The sequence below is a fragment of the Ochotona princeps genome, chromosome 13, assembly GCF_030435755.1.
Source record: "Ochotona princeps isolate mOchPri1 chromosome 13, mOchPri1.hap1, whole genome shotgun sequence".
Classification (NCBI taxonomy): domain Eukaryota; kingdom Metazoa; phylum Chordata; class Mammalia; order Lagomorpha; family Ochotonidae; genus Ochotona; species Ochotona princeps.
In genome coordinates this window covers 5,134,459-5,156,077 of record NC_080844.1, presented here as the reverse complement: position 1 = coordinate 5,156,077, position 21,619 = coordinate 5,134,459, and the positions used below count along the sequence as shown (strand labels likewise).

Sequence of the window (21,619 nt, the reverse complement as noted above, 5' to 3'; positions counted from 1 at the left end):
GTCTGCATCCAGTGCCCTCGCTGGCTGGGTCCTCTCCAACACAGAGCACCTTCCAAGATGAGCTCCAGGCATGCAGAGGGTGGACCTGAAGAGAACGCTGTGAGAGCCACCAGCAATCCCTCCAGGCCCAAAGGACTTGGTTCATTACCCTGGCTGATGCTAGTGGCCACCAACTGGCCAGAAGGTGTAAATGTCCTGTCTTCTGAAGCAGGCATGTACTGTAGGGAGCCTGCCTTTGTGCTGAACAGTGAGGTCAGCCCATGTAAGTTCTGCTCCGTTGCAGGCTCCCCTGTAGATGAATGGAGGGAACTTTTCCAGTTCTACTTCCCTTCCCTCCCTCCCCACAGGTGGTCCAGAAAGTTCTCCCAAGTCCATCTGCGGCAAACACCCATGCAAACCAAGCCCCAGCCTGTGCTCCCCAGTGCCCTGCCCTGCAAGCCTGCTTGCCATCACTCCCTCTTGCCTCCAGCACTCAGCAGCTACCCTTGCCTCATTCAATGAAGCTAACTTGGACAGAGATGGCCTGGGCCATCCTGTGCCTGTCTCACCAGGCCTGATGATGTCTTCAGAGAAAGCGAGGTGGCACTGGGCCTTTGGTGGCGGAGGACAATGTGTGGGAGGCCTTCTGGTACCCGGCTAGACCCTACTGCATCAGCATGAGAGCGCAAGGACGGGAGATGAAGACAGATGAAGGTCCTGTGGGGCCACCTCCCCAGTTCCGCACACTTTCTGCTGTGCACGGAGCACAGCCCCAGCTTCTCGACAGCTACCAATACCTGGGACTAAGGCCAGGGCACCAAAGGGTGGCGTTGGGGCTGACCCAGGAAGTGACGCGAATGTCAACCTGTCTTCCCACAACTCTGCAGGCTGCACACAGCAAGCATCCCTGAGCACTGAATAGGCACCCCTCACTCTGGGAGTAGGACTCTAGTGAAATGGGGAATTAGAGTGTTGGTTACTGTTTCCAGCAGGTACAGACTTGCTGTGTCCATGGATAGGCACGGGGCAGGGCAGGGGCACTGAGGCCTGAAGAGTCACACCTTCACCCTGGTCTGATATGTGCTCTCTGGGACCTAGCCACCATGTGCTACCCCCAAGACCTATGTCTGTTAAACCGGCATCAAGCCTTCAAAGCACGCCTGAGGGGTGACACTCCCTCTGCCAGCCACCCCCCCCCCCGTTCCTGGCACTCCTGTGACTACAGCAGCTGAAATCCCAGACCCAGGTGAGAACCAGTTACCCCCATTCCCTGAAGAAGCATGGGGGAAGCTGGACTTGGCTGTGAACTCAAACTTTTTCTTGCCCATCTGCAGTTACCTCAGCACCACGTACTAGCCTCCCGGTGATGGTGGGAACTCTGGAGACCACTCCTCCAGGGCTGCCCACCCAGACGTTGTGTGAAAGTTCTAGTCAGGGGTCAGCTCCCCCGACCCCCAGGACATCCTGTTACTGCCATGACAGAGCAGAGGATGAGCCAGAAGCTCAGGGGGCCTGCAGGTGGAGTCAAGGGGCACAGACCACACTCCCCAGACAGCACTGGGGAGCTGGAGCTGTGGGAGTAGGGCAAGAAGTCCTGCTCCATACAGGGACCATAAGGACATTACTGAAATGCCCCTAGGTGGGTCTGTCCCTCGGGCAAAGTCATGCATGGGTGTGAGGTGGCTTGGAACACCCCCGTGTGTGCAGCTCCAGACCTTGTCCCAAACACATCCAGAGAGGCAGGTGTTTCCTGGGGCCTTGAGCTGCACCCGCTGGCTGGCTGGGCTTGCTACAGCCTTGGCAGGCATGGGAATGTGGAGCTCGCCAATTGCTGCACCCCAAGTCTGTCCTACATACCTGGGGATCAGGAGGCGTTCTCCAAGCTGGTGATACATCATGTGCAGCCTCCTGTGGCCAGGCTGTGTGGGGAGGCTCTTCCACAGGGCCCAGTGGTATCACCTGAGCCCCAAGTGGGTAGCAGGTCAGAAGGAGGCCTGACTGCCAGCCAACATCTTTCTTCTTTGGTATTTACAAACTAAACGCCGGTCGCCATCTGGCAACCTGGGCAGATGGAGGTCAAATGCTGCACACACACGAAGCATTTCCGCCTGAATAAATAAGTCCCCTTTTTCTTCTTTGTCCTCCCTCCCCCTCTGCCATTCCAGGGACTTGTCCAGCTATTTACAGCCCAGCTGGCTTTGTTTTGCCCCCAGATGTACTCCAGGGCAGGGAGCTGCACACACCTGGGCTGGCAGGGTGGGGGAGGGTAGTGGAGGTATCCCAGCTCTGGGGCCCAGCAGGGAGATGTCCCTGCTGATGAGGGAGGAACAGGTGGCAGCTCTCCCCAGCCTGGCCCTGATCTCAGCCTCTCTCCCTGGGGGCCCTGGGATCGGCAGTTACCTATGAATGCTGTTAGGCACAGGTGCACATAAGAACTACCCTCTTCTTCCCAAGGGCCTGTTCCTGGACAACAAGCACGTCTGTGCAAGGTGCCCCCCGACTCACACCCCCCCCCCCAGGCCACAGATCCCAGTACCTCTCCCCTCCCCAACCCTTCTTCCTTATCTCTTGCTGGCCCTGCCCTCTCTATCCATTGGCCCCTCAGTAAGGGGACCAATTTATCTTCACTCCAACTCCTCCTGTGGGTTCCTTGGCTGCTTCTCACTGTAACTATTGTTGTACAAACTTTAGGGGTTGGCATGTGCAGAAAACAAGCTCAAGCATCTGTTAAGAGGGCCACACTGCAGACAGAGGGGAGGCGAGGGCTTGGAGCCACTTTTCCTTGATCCTCAGGTCAGATCCAGGACCTAGCTAAGTGCAGATCTTGGCTAAGATCCTCAGGACCCTGAAGGAAGTAGCAGTGATGTTGGAAGAGGATTGCTTTGCTCAACAGCTTGCTGGGTTCAGAGCTGCCTATAGACACCTGCAGGCACCTCCAGGACCCTTTGTCTCTGCACCCCTCTGCCATCGCCAGTGACATTCCTGGGGTCTTCAATCCTGAATTCCTCAGATCCAGAACGGAAAAGATACCACTGCCTCAATGCAGGTGGGGAGAGAGATGAATACCCAGAGAGTGAGGGGCTTTGTCAACAGGGAGGATACAGTTGCCAGGGGTGATAACGAGTGTTGGCATTACCAGTACTTCTGCAGGACAGAAAAGTGTCACCCCCCCCCCGGAGCTTCTGGTGCCACCACAGGGGACGAGCAGGTGGCCGTGTCCACTCGCAGCTCCTCAAAGCATTCCATCCTCAAAGCTTGATAGGATTCCATAGCCAGATCAGAGGACACGGAAGGAGACACAACACGGCAGGCCCATATGTCACAAGCCCAACTCGATGACCCTGGTTGTGTCCTGCTGGCCTTCCTCTGGGAGCCCGGGTGCTTTCTCTGTGATGTAGGCCAAGCATGCTTACTTGGCAATGCCATTGGAAAGCTGGAAGAGCTGGTCTGCGGCCAGGCTGTGGCAGCACCTGGGTCTGACATTGGGACATGCTATGACCTTGTCCCCAGGGTCTGTGGCCTAGTTCTTGGGGAAGGAAAGCCTGTCTTCATATGCATTCCATCTTCCATGTCCCTTCGCCTCTAAGGCTTTTGCTTGCCTCTAGCAAGTATGTGAGCTCTTGGCATCTAGCCATGACCACCAGCAGTAGGGTGGCTGGGTTCTCTGACTAGGACAGCCCCTCTGAGACCACTGAGGCAGAATGTACCCCTGGTAGCAATTGAGGTCATGACTCCACCATGGTAACAAGCTGGGTGTACAGCAGCCCTCACCCCCTCCAGCCCAGGTAGGTTCAGGTGGGTTCCTGGTGTCTAACTTCTCCCAAGTTATCAGGGCCTCAGGTTTGAGCTTCCTGTTGGAGATCTCAACTCCAAGTAACTGGTAGACAGAATTAGGCCCACACTGACCTCTCCAAGAAGCCGCAGAAGCAAACAGTGCCTGCATCAGAGCCCCCTCCCCTGGAATCCCAGCGCTGTGTTGAAAGCCAGCCAGAGAGGCCAAGGTAATAGATCACCACCCCCCGCCTCTGTTTACAGCCGGGTAATGCCTTTTCCGACCACCTCTCTCTATCCCGAATATTTGTTTTATTGCCCCTGTAGGGAGATTTTTCCATTTGGTAAAAATCATCAGATGGTTTCAGTCATGTTAACAACTGCCCATTAAATACAGAGGAGTAAACAGGGAAATAAAGGTTTGTTTCTTTGCTATTCTTGCCTCCCCACCTTTTTTTGGTAATTTATGGAGGAAACTCATGGGACAGACATTGGTGGGTTGAGGCGTGTTCTGATGCTATTCCTCCCAGTTCCCACCTGGGTGGGCATTCCCCCAGGAAGCCCACCCTGACTTTCAGAAAGGACAGTGTCTCTGGGGAAGAGAAAGGTCTGAAAGTGCTTGCAGGCTGTGGCTGGCTGCCCAATCCCCGGGCCCTTACCACTTGACTCCGTTCCCTGCGGTCTAGGAAGTGGTAGGCACATCTTTATGTTCCTCACACAAAGGTCTTTCAAAGTTAGAGCACTGGTGATGAAGGGAGAAAGCCAGATGGATAGATGGATGGATGGATGGATGGATAGATAGATAGGTGGGTAGATGGATGGATGGATGGATAGATAGATAGGTGGGTAGGTGGACAGGTAGGTGGGTGGATGGATAGGTGATTGGATAGAGGGATGGAAGAATTGACTTCTGGTTTGATGGCTGGAGAGACAGATGGGTGGTTGGAGAGGTGGGTGGAAGGATGGGTGGGTAGATGAGTGGGTGCCTTGATGGCTAGAGGTGGATGAATCAATATGTGAATGGATAGATAGATGGAAGGATGGATGGATAAAGAGATGGCTGGATGGATGTATAGGTGGATGGATGGATTGCTGTGTGGCTGGAGAGATGGATGGATGAATTGGTGGATATATGATACATGACCTGATGGACAGATGGAGAGACATTAATAAAGAGATGAATGGGTAGATCTATGGGTTGATTCATGGATACCTCTGATGTGGTAGCGATCTTCCTTCCATGAGTTCATCTTACATCTACCTCTCTGGGACAAGTCATCAGTGGAGTCTGCCTCTGGAAAGCCTCTCTCTGGGTGTCATGTGTACAGCTTGGTCCACTGAATCAGTGCAGAAAGACTCCAGACACTGGATACAGGTAGAGAAAGAACTACGAGTTCCTCTCCTGAACAAAGAGGTCCAGCTTCTCCGACCTCAGGGGAAACATTCGGTGAAGGTGGCAGGCCCAGCTCCCCCTCCATGGCCCACAGCAGCTCTCGACTGCTTTCATGGCAGAATTCCACCAGATCAAGAGACTTGGATGTCACTCCTCCTACCTCCCAGCTCATGCCACTGACAAGCAGATTCAGTGGGTCTCAGTTGCCAGGCTTCATAGAGCTAAGGGTGCTGAGGAGGGTCCCCTGTCTGCCTTAGCATCAGGCTAGCCTCAAATTATTACTCCAAGGTCTAGCTGGAACCTTGATCACCTGTTCCAAGCAGAACAAAGAAAGATCTGCCCTTGTTGCTTTAATACACTGTTTGGCAGCATCTTTGTTTGAAACTCAGGAACGCGCTTCAGTGAGAGAGTAGGTGATTGCAGAACTAGCCTTCCCGGCCTCTACCCTCGTGTCCCAGGGCCGACAGTGGAGTCTATTGTGATAAGAGGAGGAACACTTTGGAGTGGAGTTTGCCAGATTGATCATATAAAGACACAGGATGCCCACTCAACCTGAATTTCAGATAGATAGCCAACAATTTTTCGTGGTATCAATATTACAGTAAATGCAATATCTGGGACACACTTAGACTTCAAAAGCCCAACTCCCTTTCTGTCTGAAATCCCAATGTTTTAGGCATCCTGTATTTTATTTGCTAAACTCACTCTCTCTTCTTCCTTCCGCAGGAACAGCCCTCCTCCGAGAGTATTTCGCCCCACTTCTACTAAATAGATAGCTGTGAATTCTCAATCCCCCCTCCATCTGGGGAGCAGAGTCAACATTCAACCCACCCACCTCAAGGGGTGGGCGTGAGGGTGGAAGAGGCAGTAGATGTACAATGCTGAGTCATCCAGTGGAAATGAGTACACTGTGTGGCTCACACCACCTGTCATTTACGTGGTGACAGTGGATACTCACAATATGTAAAGGCTGGTGCATACAGTGGTAGGTCCTTGTCCACAGAGGATGTGGTCTATGACCGCCAGTGGATGCTTGAAACCATGGATATTTTACATCCACATGCAAACCCTATGTGTACACAATGTTTCTTTTACCTGGTAATCCATATAGCTACTAAGTGACTTAACAGGTGGAGAGGATATACACTGTGGATATGCTGGACAAAAGGGATGACTGGCATTCTGGGAGGGCTGGAGCGGGCTAGACACAATATTTTATCATGCTACTCAGAACAGCACACAATCAAAAACTTACAAATGGCAGATTTGGGGGATTTTCCTTGTAATATTTTCAAACATAGGTTATCGAAAATAACTGGAACGTTGGAAAAATGAAGCTGCGAATAAAGGGAAACCACTGTCCACTTTCAGAACTTTCCATAGGGTCCTGGCTACTCAATCCAGTCTACCCAGAGCATAGAAGGAGGGGTGTGGCCAAAACTGGAGCTGTTTGCCAAACCCAGATGTGACTGTCTTATTCTGGCGTTGGGGCACAGGCAGAGCTGAGCTGGGGCTCAGGCTGTCCTACAAGGAGACCTTATGTTTAGTGGAGGTGGGAGGTGGTAACCTGGGAAACCCCTGCCCTGCCTTGAGAGAGACTGGCAAGGACCAGGCCACCTGAGAAAGCTCTGGCTTGCTGGCTTCTGCGTGCCCTGACTGGAAGTTTTATTGCCCATCTGCCTCTAAGACTGCAGAGATCAGCTCGGGCTCCCTGAGTCCTTTTCTAGCAAAGCGGCAGGGGAGATGTACAGATGGCTGTGTCAGGGTCGTGAAGACCACAGCAGGTGCACACACACACACACAAGCACGTACATACTACACATGTGCACATCAACACATGCATGGGCACCCACCCACATGCATACAATACACACACGTACACACATGCTCACCCACAGACATATGCACCTACAGCAGCCACAGGGAGTGGAGCTGCACCTGCCCTGTCTCTCAGCAGCCAGGCTCCTGCCTCCCACTGGGAAGGATGCATATGAAGGCAGCCCTGGGGACTAGCAATCCTCTGCTCTCTGCCCAGTGGTGAGGGAGGCAGCAAGGTGACCTGGAGGGGGAATAGGAGGCCACTGGCAGGGACAAACTAGTGGAGCCAGTCTGAGCAGAAATGGTGGGGTCAGCAAGGGACAGCAGCGAAAGTGCTGCCCTGAATTTGGGTGGGGGGAGGAGAAGGTGCCTCTGTGGCTGAAGCTAGACCCAAGGTAGTTTGAGATTGGATCGTTTTTATCTGACATACAGGGAATTCAAAAATCTTATTTTACTCAGACAGAATGGCAGCACTCCTCTGTGGATTCCACTCCCCCAAACACCCACAAAATCTGGGGCTGGGCCAGGCAAAACTCAGGAACCAAGAATTCAGTCCAAGTCTCCCATCGGGATCCCAACCACCAGAGCCACACCTGGTGCCTCCCAAGGGCGCACAGCAGCAGGAAGCTGGAACTGGGGGGTGGAGCCAGGACTTGGGGAAGACACCTCTGGGGACCCCCCCCTTGCCACCCATATCAAACTACCTAGGCTTGCGTCCCCCACTGGATCCCCATCCACCACCATGTGGGCCCATCCCACGGTCCGTGAGGGGTGCAGGGACACAAATCGGCCCCTGCATCCCGATTTTGTGGCAAAAAGAAGCAGCCAGAGGTTCTGGCACCCCATTTTGGCTCGGCCCGGCCGGGCCTAGGAGAGGGATTCCCTGCTCCCTCCCCACTCCGGGGTCGCCAGGGTTTGACCTGGCTGCTGCACAGGCACCTGGCTCAGTGGCCAGCTCCAGAGGCCACCAAGTCCCCCGAGTGGCGGGAGAGGAGGCGATGCCAGCAGAGGGCGCCCGAGCCCAGCCTCCGCGGTGGTCCACGCGCCGCCTGCTAGCCACTGCGCTCAGGGCAATGGCCATCTCCGGCCCGGGGACCTCAGCGCTCAGCCCCGCACCCAGAGAGGAGCTCGGCCTAGAGTGAACTGATGAACGAACGAGGGCAGGCCTAGAACGCATTCAGCTGGTGACAGAACATCTCGGGATGCGGGATGAGGAAGACCACGCAAGACCCCCACGCCTACGGCTGGAGCCCATAGTCGGGCTACTTCCCCCTCCCCACACCCACATCCATTACCAGGGCCCTCCGGAGGCAGCCGCTAAGCCTAGGCTGTCGCTGCTCTCCCTGATGGCCAGGACGCCTCAGGAACGGGAGCCTGTCCCCACTGCGCGTGTCTTCGGGGACTAACCCAGCCAGGCCGCTAAAAGACTTTGAGTGCACTGCACTAGTGAGGTGGCCCAAGCCAAGACATGCTCGGCCTGGGTGGGGGCGGGGATGGGCGGCTGGCTGGACAGCACCTAAGGATGGTCATGCATGTCCACGTCGCTACAACACACACACACACACACACACACACACACACACACACACGGCTGACCCCAGTCGCATCACCTGGAGAGGTAAAATAAGAGGGGGTCGCCCACGAGGCCTTGCCCCACAGCCGTCCACTTCCTTTGAATCCGGAGCCGAATGTGGCGACGCCGACCAACAACGTCGCAGGCAAAGGGATTCTGAACCTGGAGACTCCCGCACTCCCCCGCAGCTCCACTCTGCGAATGCAAACCGCACTGCCCGGCTCACAGCCGAGGGCGCAGAGGCGCAGGGGACCGTACAGGTTCTCGCGGCTCGGAGCCTTCAAGTCGGGGGACGCTTCATTCCTCTCAGGCTAGGCTGCCTAAGGTCTGGAGTGGAATCGGTTTTCCATTACAAAGACCCGTCTCCTTCTCATAGACCCAGCTTTCCCTGCACAGTTGGAGGACTTGGCTGTCATAGGAGCCTCGGACCACGACTACCCTGGAGGCAAAGTGCTGGCCCTTGCTTGATGATTGTTCAGCCCCCCCCCACTACGCACCCCGGAAAATCCCCTCTATGCAGCCTTCCCCCACAGTCTCTCACTTTGCGCACCGGGGCCTCAGTCTCCCCGTCTGTATTTTGGGAGTGAGACGGGCACAGCTGGGCCCCAGGTTGCCAGCCCCACCAGCAGAGCAGGGACCAGCCCGGCCTGGATAAGATCAAAGGGCGGAGCGCCGGAGGGCCCCGGGAGCTCCACGGGCGTGGGGGGAGGGGCGCGAGGGAGGGGACAGAAAGGGGACGCGCGTCAGAGACCCCCTGGTCGTCCGGATTGGGATCCGGGCCCGCCCCTTGCTGCGCGCCCCGCCCCGCCTGGCTCGCGCCTCTAAAGCACTCGGCTCGCGCCTGCAGCCGCCGCACTTTCACTCTCCACTCGCCTCACCCGCTCGTGGCCCGGCCGCTGTCCGTCCACCGCCCGCGCGCCCTCCTGCAGCGCCATGGACGCCAAGGTCGTCGCCGTGCTGGCCCTTGTGCTGGCCGCGCTCTGCCTCAGCGATGGTGAGTGCGCCCGGCGGCGGCGGCGGCGGAGGCCGGAGCAGGGCTCCGGACTTGGCGCGGGGTCGCGAGTTCCCTACCCGCACCCCGGTCCGCCCCGCGCCAACGCAGTTCGCGCCGCCTAGGGCAGGGGAGCCAGAGCGGGGGGTTGGTGCGCGTCCGACGTCCCACGCGTGGCTCCGAGGCTTGTACTCTGCATAGAGCGCCCGCGGGACCTCCAAGAGCCGACTCTATGGAGTGAGATTGGACAGAAGAATTGAACAGGAGCGCACCGATGGCGCGTGCAGAGCTGGTGCGGGAAAGTGTGATCTTGGGGGGAGCCGCATTTAGAGACCAGAGCCCCATCCCCCCAATTCCCTGCCGCTCACCCCCACCCCCTGGGCAAGTGCCTTCTGGCTCAGGGCTCAGATTCTGAGGCCCAGCTGTGCGCTACAGTGCTGCAGAGCCACGGAGCGAGTGGGAGGAAGGGAGCGAGCGCTTTGCAAAGCCGGAGTATTCCCGCGTGGCGCGTGCATGCTAGGAGCAGTGAGGTCAGGGGGAAGCTGCTTGCAGCGCGGTGTCCTCTCCGCGGGAAGCGGTTCTTGCTCCCGCAAGCCGGCGGGACTCTGGGCCCAGGCGCAGCTGTCGGGAGAGAGCGATCCGCCAAGGCCGCTCTTGTGCAGGGCTCCGTGGCCCGCAGCGACGCGGCCCCGGGCGTTCGTCCAGCCACTGCTTCTGCCGAGGGTCACTGGAGAGGCTCCGAGGGCCGAGCACGTCGCTCCCCAGCCCTCCGGAACGCACCTGCAGACGCGGGCGTTTGCCACGGGCCAGCCGCGGAATGAGAGTTGTGGCAAAGTTCCATTGCCAAAGCCTTGCGCCGCTGGGAACCTCGGTGTCCCGTTTCACTGGGAAAGGGCTTGTTCCTTTCTTTTTCTGACGCTGAAGAGCAACTCGCTTCGCTGTTACAGGACACCGCGGCTGTGAAACAAAATAAACCACCGATGCTTCCAAAAGCGCACCAAACAAAGCCAAGCTAGCCAGTCCCTGGCGCTTCCCTGACTGCTGAGTTTCCTGCCAGGGGTCGCAGAACAACTTGAGCCTTCTGCTGGGGGAGGGGAGACGGCTAAGGCGCCCCAGGGCTTAGTGGGGTTCTGTTCAACCCACCAGCGCTACCACTTCCTGGAGGGCCCGGGGCAATGGGGATTCGGGTTTGAATCTATCCAGGTCGTTACGAGCCAGGCATGGGTGGCATCTGGGAAGTATTTTTGCTGGGTTCAGCAAATGTTTAGTGAGAGCTGCGGCCCCTTCCCCAGGAAATGTTAAGGGTGGACTAGTTTGTGCATGGTGAGGATGGGGGCAGCCGCATTCTGTTACACCTCTCAGTGGCATGGTTGCTGTGCCCGGATGATGCAGAGTCCTGGGTGCAGCTAATGGGCCCGGCTCCTGTGCCCAGTCTGCTTCTTCTGTCTCAAAATGCTTTGTTCTTGTAAAGCCTCCTGACATGGGGGTGCACGCTGCACCACAAAAGGAGAGAGAGTCCCACTCTTGTGCATGGAGCAACCCGGGTGTCCTGGGTTTTATGCAGTCGAACTCAACAGTGGGTCCCACAGGGTTGCCTGGAGGAGGCTGGTGCCCCAGACTGTGCACTCAGAGTGGCTGGGAGTCGGCTTCCTGGAGACCTCTCCTGCGGCCAAGCTGTCCAGGTCTCTTGGTCCTTGGTTAGAGTTGGTCCCTTGGACAGTAAGCTGGAGCAGGCAGAATGCTGAGTTCTCTCTGTTTACAGCACCTGGGACTCTGTCCCTTTAAAAACCTGCTGAAGCCCTGGGCCTGAAGAAGGCTTTGGGGTCCTGGGGGGGTGGAGGGGAGTAGGGTTAAGAAATGCCTTTGAAGGAAAGGGCTAATCCCAGGAGGTGGAGGAGGCTGGAGGGAGAGAGCCAACCTGTGTTTTGGGCTCTAATTTCTGCTCTGATGGCTACTTGGTGAGTGCAGCTTTTTGGAAGATAGGAGCCGAGAGCACCCCATCCTCACTTTCACAGCTCAGCGCAGGGACCACCTAGCTCATGTTGCTGGAGGGGCGGGGGGGCGTCTCAGCTCAGGAGGACCCAGACCTGGGGACACCTGCAGGTTGGGATTCACAGGGGACTTTGGCTCCTGGGATTCCTGGCTGCCAGCCCCCCAACCCCTCCACCATCCCCATGGTGAAATCCCCCAGTTTCTTGGCTCCCCTGGGACAGCCGCGATTTCTTTTGCCAGGGACTGAAGCCCTGGCCAGAAATTGAAGGCTGCTGTGGACCCCCAGCTTCCTCCTGGAGATTTCCAGAGCCAGGTTTACAGTCCTGGTGTGTGATGGGCCAGGGGCTTCTGTTCCCCCCTCTTGGGGCCAAATCCTCTGCCGCTCCCAACCCAGCAGAAAAAGAAGACCCCCTTAACAATACTTTTCCAAAGGTGTTGAGGCCTGGGACTCTGCAAACAGACAAATTCAAAAAAAAATCTCGGTATTAAATGTGCTCATTCATTTAATCCCTGATGAAAGGACAAATTCGAATAATCCGGGGTATTCCATTGGGGCTTTGGATACAGTCTGCAGGGAGAAACACACACACACACACACACACACACACCCCAGCCCTCCCCCACAGGACCTGGGTCTTGAAGGAGTACCTTGGAGCCCCCTTGCTAATTGACACTAATGAGCCACAATTATGGCATTTTGCAAATTGGTGAGCTAGCCAGCCAGCCAGGCTGGAAATGCAATGCAATCTTCAAGGGAGGGAGGGAGGGAGGAGGGAAGCCTTGGTTGCTGGTACCTCTGCTTTCTCTGGGGGTGCTCATCAGAATGCCCATCCTACCTGGATGCCCAGGTAAGAGCCCAGCTGAGGCTCCTTGTGGTTTCCAGGGCCTTCAAGCAGACCTGAAGTGGAACGTGCCCTGGTGGGGAGAGGGCCCCCAGAGCTGCCAGCTGCCCCTCCTTGCGGCCTGAGGCCTTTTCCCAGCTGGACCTGCTGTTTACTTTTCCCAAGAAAAGCTGACCCCCTCAGTGCCTTGGACTGAAGCCATTCTGTCCAGACACCTGAGCCTGAGTCTGGATGCCTGCGTGACCCAGACCCCTGGGGCCCCCAGGGCCCTGCCCTGCGGAGACAGAGTCTGAGCCGAGGCCAGAACTCTCTGTGGAGTGAACCTGTGACTTCAACCATCCTCTTCCTCCTCCTGAACTGCCCTCTCTGTCCATCTCCTAACTGTTCCCTGCAGACCCAGGCACACCTGTGCGTCCTCAAGGCCTGGCAGGGTGTAACGCAGGCTCTTGCTGTTCCTCCCTCTTCTAGGGAAACCCGTCAGCCTGAGTTACAGGTGCCCCTGTCGATTCTTCGAGAGCCACGTGGCCAGAGCCAACGTCAAGCATCTTAAGATCCTCAACACTCCCAACTGCGCCCTTCAGATTGTGTAAGTCCTGAGCACGCCCTGCAGGGCTGTGCCTACTCGGGGGGGTGGGAAGCACATCACCATCTCTTCAGTGAGGGGCTATTCACGATGCACAGAGGCATCATATGCCAAGTACCTAGCCTTGAACTTGGCGTGGTTGGTGGCAGCTGCCGTAACTGGGCACCTGGGGTGTACAGCCAGGATTGGATTTCAGAAGCCAGCCAGCTCTGGAGTTGGGCAGCCAGCTTGGGCTTCATGCACTGTGGTCTCGTCTTGAGCACAGGACAGCTGGACGGTCCCCAGCCTAGAGACAGCCCTGGGTTTCACCAGGCTTTTCCAACAAAACACAGCCAAGGAGCCAGCCCTTTGCTGTCCAGCTGGTTGCTGGCCTGTGGTGTGCTCAGTGACTTTTTGCATGCTACAAGATGCAGATTCAGCTTAAATCTCCATCTGATAACACCCCAAAATATGAGCTTCCTGACTTGTATGTTCTCAAGCACAACACCGGGGCTTTGGTGTTGAGAACAACTGGTGGAGAGGAGAGGGGAGGCAGGAAAGCCAACCCCCAAATTCACACGTGCAGATGATGAGGGGTTCTTGTGCCCGGGTGCAGGCGGTTGGCAGAGGTGTAGGGGGAAAGCCACATGCCAGCTGCTGTTGTCTGGCCACTGGTCCTGTGCCTCCCCACCGCAGGTCTGCACGTGTGAGCTACGGGACTCCCAGTCTCCTGGGAAGAGTTGCTTTCTAAGAATTCCTTAGTGCTCGGAACAGGTGCCAGTCAGCAGTGGGAGCTGAAACTCTTTCTTGGTTTCTGGTCTTGGCTGCCTCGAAAGGGCTTGCCATTTAGAATATTTTCTAGACGATGTGTGTTTCTAGACGATGTGTATCCCGAATTTATCCACTTATCTATTTATCTACGTGCATTAGTGAAATTACATGCCTGGGATAGTAGCTGGAGGCTGAATGTACCAAACGCCACTCTCGGGTCTGGCAAACACTCAACGAATCAATGGTGGAGTCCAGATTGGCACCTGAGGGTGCATGGCAAGCAGCCACACCCCTCCTCCTCCTCCTTCTCCACCTTCTCAGCATAGCTGGATCACTTCCTGGACAGGCTGCAGGAAGCCCCCCTGAAGGCTGTCTCGGGCCTGTCCTTGGAGACCCCCTCAAGGGCTGGATAGGATTGGCCTACTGAGGAGCGATCCACCAAGACAAGTCTGGTTTGTCTCATGGGGCATCCTGGAGCAGAGGGGGGAAGGAAAGGAGTGTGGGACCATGAAACAGGATGTGAACTCGTCAGCTTTTTCTCTGGGGTGTGGGGTGGTGAGGGGCGACATTGTCTGGTCACAACTGCACCTGCGGTGTCCCCAGCCGTCACTTGTGCCACGCCTCCTCCGGGAAGTTCCATCCATGTGCCACAGCAATGATCCAGCAAAAATAACTATCTGTGGCCGCCTGCGACTGCACCAACTCCTCACCATTCTCTCAAGTACAAGTGCATACCCTGCAGCCCTTTCCACCCACCATCCCCATCCTGTCCCCCACTTTTCCTCACAGCCCCCACAACATGCGCTTGGGAGTGCCTCTTCTTTCTGGCTTTCTTCCCTTCCCCACTGTGCCCTCCCTTGCCAAATTCCTCCTTGTCCCCTTAATAAACTGTCCACATTGACTCAGCTGTGGAGCTTCTCCCAGTGTGCTCTGTTCAGGGATCCCAGCCAGGGTGCTGGAGTGAGTAGATCAACAGCTGTGCCCGTCGGCCATCCGTTGTACACTGTCCCTCTCTTGTCCCCCCCTCCCCCGGCAGGGCCCGGCTGAAGAGCAACAACCGGCAAGTGTGCATTGACCCGAAACTGAAATGGATCCAGGAGTACCTGGAGAAGGCCTTAAACAAGTAAGCACAAGCACACGGAGGACTGTCTGCTAGCCCGTTGAGGAAGGCTCACACCTTGGGAGAGAGGAAGGGCAAGGTTGTGGGGAGGAGGGCCTGGCCTGCATGGGGCCAGCGTGCTGGGCTGGGCGAGAGCCCGCAGCCTGCCAGCAGCGTATAGACTCTGCATATATAGCATACGGTACGATGTCAATACTGCAGCTTATGTGTATCCTGGCCCCAGACGCCCCTCCACATCGGAGCACGGAGAACTGGGGTTTTTCTAAGCAATTGTATTATTCCAGCCAGTCAGTTCTCTCCCAGTCATCACCATCATCATCATCATTATCCAACCTCATTTCTCATTCTCATTTATTTTTTTTTATTCCCAAATCAACAATGACTTCCAGATCTGTATTTGGATTTGTTTTGGAGCTGCTTCTTTCCTCCCCTGGAGGGTGTGTCTGCGCACAGTCCGGTGGTGGCTTCTTGACAGAGAACCTGGAAAAAATGCCCCCTGCTTCCAAGACGTGGAGGCTGGTGGAGTAAGACTTGTGGGGGTAAGCCCCAGCCAGAGGCACCTCTCCCAGGGCGCTGGCCCTGTGTTGCTCTTGTTGCTGCCTATGCCAAATTCAACCGTCAGACCGGAGGGATCCATGCAGAAGCCACAGGTGCTGTGCTCAGAGACCCCCCCTTTCCCAGACCAGCCTGCTTCCTTCCTGCCTCCAAGAGCATGCTTCACCTCCCCCCTGCGCCCCTTTCCTGATCCTTGCCTGACCAGCTAGGAAGAGGGAGATGCCTGGGGCTCCTGCCCTACCTCCCCCCCTTCCACCGCCTCCCCATCCCCCAATCCTGGACCCTCTGTGAGATCTGTCCATGGCCTCCCCCAGATTGGAGCTTCCCCCCACCTCTCCCAAGGGGCCGTGGAATTGCATCTTTGCAGGGTCCGTTGCAACCTTAAACCTTAGAGCTTGCTTTGACCTCTATGGTTTCTGTGATTGCGTCCGAAACCTACGGACGCCTCGGCAGCTCTACCCTCTGAGGTTTTTGAAATCAGAAATGAACCAATCAATGACGAACCCCTCGTCTTGCCACTTACCCGTCCTCCTGAAGCCACAAGAGGTTCTCGGGTTCCAATCAGACATGTTGGCCCGCCAGCCAACATAAAGTCCCCACGCCTGGATATGGTCCACAGATGGTCCTGGTGGTGTTGGTAACTCTTGGCAAAGCCTTTTTATATATATATATTTTTTTCATGCACATTTTTACATTTCTTTAGAAAACAAATGTATTTGCAAATATATTTGTAGCCCAACAATTCCTATACTTGCCGTGGAGCCATATGAATGCCCGTAGTCGGTACTACCCCCAGTCTCCGCAGCTACTGGCAGTTTGTAAAGAGATACGTATAGGATCTACAAATGTGAACACAGCTTTACGATGTTAGCCTCAGTGTATTTTTTCACTTGTTCGAAGACTGTATCAAATGTGACATTATATGCACTAGCAATAAAGACGCTACTTGTTTCCTGGTATGCTCCGGTACGTGGGGGGTTTTTGTTGACCTGCGAGAAAGCTCCGGCTTGTGGTGAGCCGGGGAACCTGAGCCGGTCAGGTGTTGCGATGGAGCCCCCTACAGCACCCACGCATGAGGAACCATGCTGGGGGCTGTTCTCCCAAGCAGATCTTATCTGCCGTTTCTGTTTTGATGTCTCTCTCTCTCTTTTTTTTTTAAAGCCAGTGGAAGCAGCCGTGCTGTTTAGTTTATTTTTGTTGTTGTTGCTGCTTTGTTTTTTTAAGGACGCCATTTGACTCACTAATTGCTCCTCCTCATCTCCCTCCTTCCTCCTCCTTCTCCTCCTTGGTGCTCCTAACACCCCCATGTAATCTCCAGATAACTGAACCCCCAAGTAATAATACCCAGCTTTGCCATTTCCCATGTAAAAACTCCGATGACTCGAGCCCCATGGTTAATATTGAGCTTTCTCAGGAGCAGGTGGCCTCACCCCATAAATCATTAAATACCATCCAGCTTGAATCATTTTAATGTGACAACCCTGAGCCAGTCGCTCTAATGAAATCCCGCTAACCAGTGCTGTCCCTTGGACTCCAGAACAACCCCAGTCTTTGCCAAGGGCATTCACAGGCATCCCAAGGAGAGATGGGATGAGGCCCTGGACTCCATCCTCTCCCTGATGCTCCGAGGAACCCAGGCCCTCCAGCCGCCTCCATGTTACCGGATGTAGGAGGCGGAGATTGTTTGAGAGACCTCAGTGGATTCCTATGCTGTGTTAGGAAGCAAAGAGATGGGGTGAGATTAGATACAGGTTTAGTGTGGCCCTCGGGTGTGCTGTCCAGTGACGTGTAGCCACTGGGATCAGCCTGGCAGATTGGCCACCTCTCTCACTGGTCATGGCCATTGTGGGAGCTTTAATTTGAATGTGGCAGGGTCGGGGGGGGGGGAGGGTGGTCGGAAGAGCAAACATCCATTTTTATTTGAATGGATGGCTCATGACCAGGACTGTGCCCAGGGGCCTGAAACCAAAGACAGAGTTAGAAGTGATGTGAACTGTCGTACAGGCTGAGATGAATTCCTGTTCTCTTCCATGTGATTAACGGTTCTGCTAATTTTATCAAAGGGGGCGCAGAGAAGAAAAAGTGGGGAAAAAAGAAAAGATAGGAAAAAAGAAGCGACAGAAGAGGAGGAAGGCGGCCCAGAAAAGGAAAAACTAGTTATCTGCCTCCTGGAGATGGACCACAGTGCCTTCAGCTCTTCTCGGCGCTTTGTAAATCCGCTCTCCCTCCTCCAGGCAGACCTCCTGGACTGACTATCCTCCCTGGCGGTCACCCCATATTTATATGCTTTCTGAGGCTCCTCTTACTGGGCTTGGTGATGAAGAAAGTAGTTGTGCGGGGACTGGGTGAGGCCAGGCACACGGAGCCTGCGGGCTCAGGACTGTCTCTAGCATGAGGCATCTCCCTGGCTGGTAAGGCCCTTCAGCCACTCGTCCTGGGGCTGGCAGATGCAGTCTGCATGCTGGTCAAGGCCACGAGCGGGCAGCTGCCTGGCTAATGCACGGGGCAGCCTGTTTGCTGGCCCAGCAGAGGGGGCTGCCTGAGCAGGAAAAACTGTATCCCTTCCACTCCCCGACCCACCCTCCCAGTTCCTGCAGCCAGCCCAGGCCAGGTACCCTCGTCTGGTGCTCTACCTTGCCCCGGGTGCCCACTGCCTGGCCTTGCCTCCCTGGCTGTGGCTTCCCCTCCAAGGCTGGGTGAGTTTCTGCAGACTGCGTGGGGTGAGCTGGAGGGGCTGCTGCCGATGGATGTAGAAACACGTCTCTCTGGAAGCCTCCTGCCATCTCAAACGGGTCCCCACGTGGTGCGCAGATGTACCGGGGGCCTGCAGCTCTGAGAACCCCTGACCTCTGCACCCCCCATCACACACACACACACACACTCCCAGCTGCCGCTGGGGAGGGACCTCTGACAGTATACCCTCTGGCTCTGGGATACAGCTGCCTCAGTCCTCAGGGGAGAGACCTGCCTGCAGGGAATATGGTGTAAGTTCCAGAACTTTCCTCCCCACCTCCCCACCATGCACATGTATGTCTGAGATTATTCTGATTATTATTATTATTTTGCCAAGTTTCTCTGATTGAGCTAGGAGGATAGGGGCTACAAGGTTTAAGAGAGAGAGAGACGGAGAGAGAGGCTGTTGTCTTAGCAATGCTTTGAACAAGGACACCTGGGATTTCTCCATCCTTTTCCCCCATCTCCTATAAACAACCCCCCAAGCGCTGCACCTTCGCCCCGGGGCTGAGCGGGGGGGCTGTCAGAAGCACCCTTGAGGTTCCTGTCCCTATAGCCTGTGTGCTCTATCTCGCGCTCCCTGTGCCAGGCGCCCCTGGTGAGGCCCACTGTCTGTGTCCCTCACTGGAAAGGAACCTAGAGCTTCCTACACACCAGGAACCACAGCCTGTGGACATGCACTGTGGGCCATTGTCCTGCCCTTGCTGCCACGGCAGATGCCTGCCCTGGGCGGTTGTCCAGCTGGCTGGAAGTAGCCAGGTTGGCTCAGGGGGGCCTTGCTGTGTTGTCTTCCTCAGCACTTGCAGAGGCTGTCCCGTCTGCACAGTGCTTCCTGTGTCTACAAGGTCGGCTGGGGCAGCATGGGGAGCCGTGGCCCTTCAGCATCCTTGCTACCATCTTCAGTGTGCAGCGTACACTCCCTTCTGCTCATCCTACGCCTGGGCTGTGGGTAAGGGAGGGGCGAGGGGGGGCTCCCACCTCGAGGAATACAAGCAAGCTCTGTCCAGCTTGTACGTGACTTTGCCAGGCTTCACAGCTTCTTCCCAGCGGGCAGAGCTCCAGCCTGCTGAAGACGCTCACACCAGAAGGACTGAAGAGCTTGACCTGGTTTCTCTGCCGGGCCAGGTGAGAGGTGTGTGGTTGCGATGCACTGCCAAGCACCTGTTCCACCTGTGCATCCTGCTCTGGCCACTTGGGGCCACTGGGAGTGGCATGGTGCTGGTTGAGAGGCCCCGAGGCCAAGTGTGGGAAGTGTCCTTGGGCTTCCCTGGGACTCGCTGCCTGATGGATAAGTGGCAGGCTGAGGTGTGAGTCTGGCTGCCCTTGAGCCAGTGTGCCATTAGGCCTCCTGGCTTCGCCAGGTTGTGACCGTGTGTCCTGTCATCGTATGCCGTTGTGCCCACTGTGCAGGTTTCCATCCATGCTGTCTTGTGTCTGCCATGCCCGTGCTTGCTACATCCCTCCGCTTAGCCCTGCTGCCCACCTTCCGTCCTTTCCCACCCCGCTCTGTCAGGCCTCTGCAGGGAGACACAGGTGTGGCAACTTGCCCAACGGTGCTGCGGGCTCGGCGGCAACGTGCCTTAACCGCGTCTCTCCTTCTGTTCTTGCCAACAGGAGGTTCAAGATGTGAGAGGCGGGTCAGACGCCCCAGGAGACCTTACAGTATGAGCCCGGGTCTGAAGCCAGAGCTAGGGCAGGGCCAAGTGCACTCACCAGGGCCTTGGTTTCTCTTTCGTTTTGGTTTGCACAGTTTGCCTTACTCTCACCATTTGATTATGTAGCAGAATACGTACATGGTGTTTATGTTTCCTGTAGTTTGATTACCCAATGTCACTGGTGACAGATAGGGACCTAGGTTAAGTCATTATGTTACTGTCTTTGTTATATCTCTTCCGTGGGACCCTCCCCAGGATGAGGGCTCCCAAGGTTTGTATCTTGCTGAGCTGCCCAGGTGGGAGTCTCGCCCGGCGTCACGGCCGGTGCAGGAGGGGCTTGGGGGTGTTGGTATGAGCAAGCCACACTGATGGCTAGAGGGTGGAGAGCAGGTCTTCAAAGTTCCCTTGTCTGCCTCCTGCGGGAGGGTCTTCCCTGAGCTGAGTGCAGCAGTGAGTACAGAGTGAGGCCAGAGCAGAGCGAGACCCACCCCTCCTCCACACCCCATCTCATCATTCTCTGTCCCATCCATCCATCCATCGTCATGTGTCTGCAGACTGTCTCCATGACCTCGAAAACCAACTCACTCAAGACCAAAGCTTTCCTGTGAGCCCAGCACCGAGAACGAAGGAAGGCACTTATGTTAGTTGAAAGCATTGTGCACACCCGTGTCTTGTTTGGGATACTGTCCATTGTCCAAGCCCTTGTCTGTGGTCCCAGCCTACGTCCTCCTCCTGGTCTGCGTCCTTCCCTCCTTGCATGCAAAGGCTGAGAGAGGAGGTGTCGCTGGGGCCCCTGGTCCTGATTAGGGCTGGAGTGATCAGCCTTGATTTTCCCACTGGCCCCAGGACTGTGGTGGCTGGACAGGCAGAGTCCAAGGGAATATGGTTGGCAGCAGCGTGGACCTCTGAGGCCGTCCTCTCTTCCTTAGTCACTGCTAGTTTAAACCAAGGTCATGTCTTCCTCATGCTGAGCCCAGCCTTGCTTGGAGAAAAATGTCACATTTTAAAACCCCACCCATTCAGGAGGCTATCCTACACCAGAAGAGACTGGTTGATTCAAACAATTAATCCCACCATCCCAGACCCTTGGGGTGGACTGTCCAGGAAGTAGGCTGGAGGGCAACTTATAGGGCTGTGTTAAAAGGCTGTGTTAAAGTTTGACTTTTTAAGAAGATTAGCAGGTCAGAGTTTTATTCATTTTGGTTTTTGTTCTCACTTGCTCCTTTTTTTCCTTTTGCTTAAAGACTCTCTGTCCTCTCCCCACTCCCCCAATAAAATTAAGAAAGCTGGGGGAAGGAAGGGAAAGTGAACAGACTTTAACAATCAAAAGAATACTATGCAGGAAGTTCCGAAAGTGAGACCATCTTGGATTGTGGGTGATTTTCCTTTTCGTGCTCTAAAGGGTCCTCCTTACCATACGTCTGTCAGTGGGCTCTTTATGGCAGAGGGCAAACCTCCAATTTTTCCTTTGTTGAGACAGAAAGCGGTGCAGGTGCTTTTAGAACCCAGGGCATCAGTGGTAAAGACCCAGCCCTGTTTTCAGAACTCTCTCTTTGAAACCACTTATCCCTACACGGCTGAGTTTGATTCCTCACGGCAAGTTTGGAAGAGTCTTCCCTGAAAACCTACCAACTAGGACCTCTGAGTCTTGATGGGGGGGGGAGGCCCCCAATCTCCTAGGCTTAGGAGAAGCTCCTTTCTGGTTCTCCAGGGAGGGCTAGGTAAGGTTAGAAACTTGCCAGGGAAATCAGTTGTATGACAATTCCCCTGCTGCCCTCTGGCTCCTAAGTGGCGACTGCCTGGCTGCAGCAAATCTACATGTCCATCACCCTTCGTTTGCAAATGAAAAGTCTCTCGGGGATCC

The 21,619-nt window shown here is 55.6% G+C and overlaps 1 protein-coding gene across 2 annotated transcripts; it reads left to right on the top strand.

Annotated features, from left to right (window-relative positions):
- The first annotated feature begins 9,341 nt into the window (after nucleotides 1-9,341).
- Nucleotides 9,342-20,857, top strand: CXCL12 (C-X-C motif chemokine ligand 12). 2 transcript variants are annotated; one of them, XM_004598660.2, is made up of 4 exons: nucleotides 9,342-9,528; nucleotides 12,828-12,945; nucleotides 14,729-14,815; nucleotides 17,431-17,922. In XM_004598660.2, exons 1-4 carry the CDS (start codon nucleotides 9,468-9,470, stop codon nucleotides 17,522-17,524), a joined length of 360 nt encoding a protein of 119 aa, XP_004598717.1. In that variant the 5' UTR covers nucleotides 9,342-9,467; the 3' UTR covers nucleotides 17,525-17,922. The 2 variants fall into 2 exon arrangements, with proteins under 2 accessions (XP_004598717.1, XP_004598718.1); XM_004598661.2 differs by lacking the exon at nucleotides 17,431-17,922 and adding an exon at nucleotides 19,715-20,857 and having other exon boundaries at nucleotides 9,349-9,528.
- The last annotated feature ends 762 nt before the right edge of the window (nucleotides 20,858-21,619 follow it).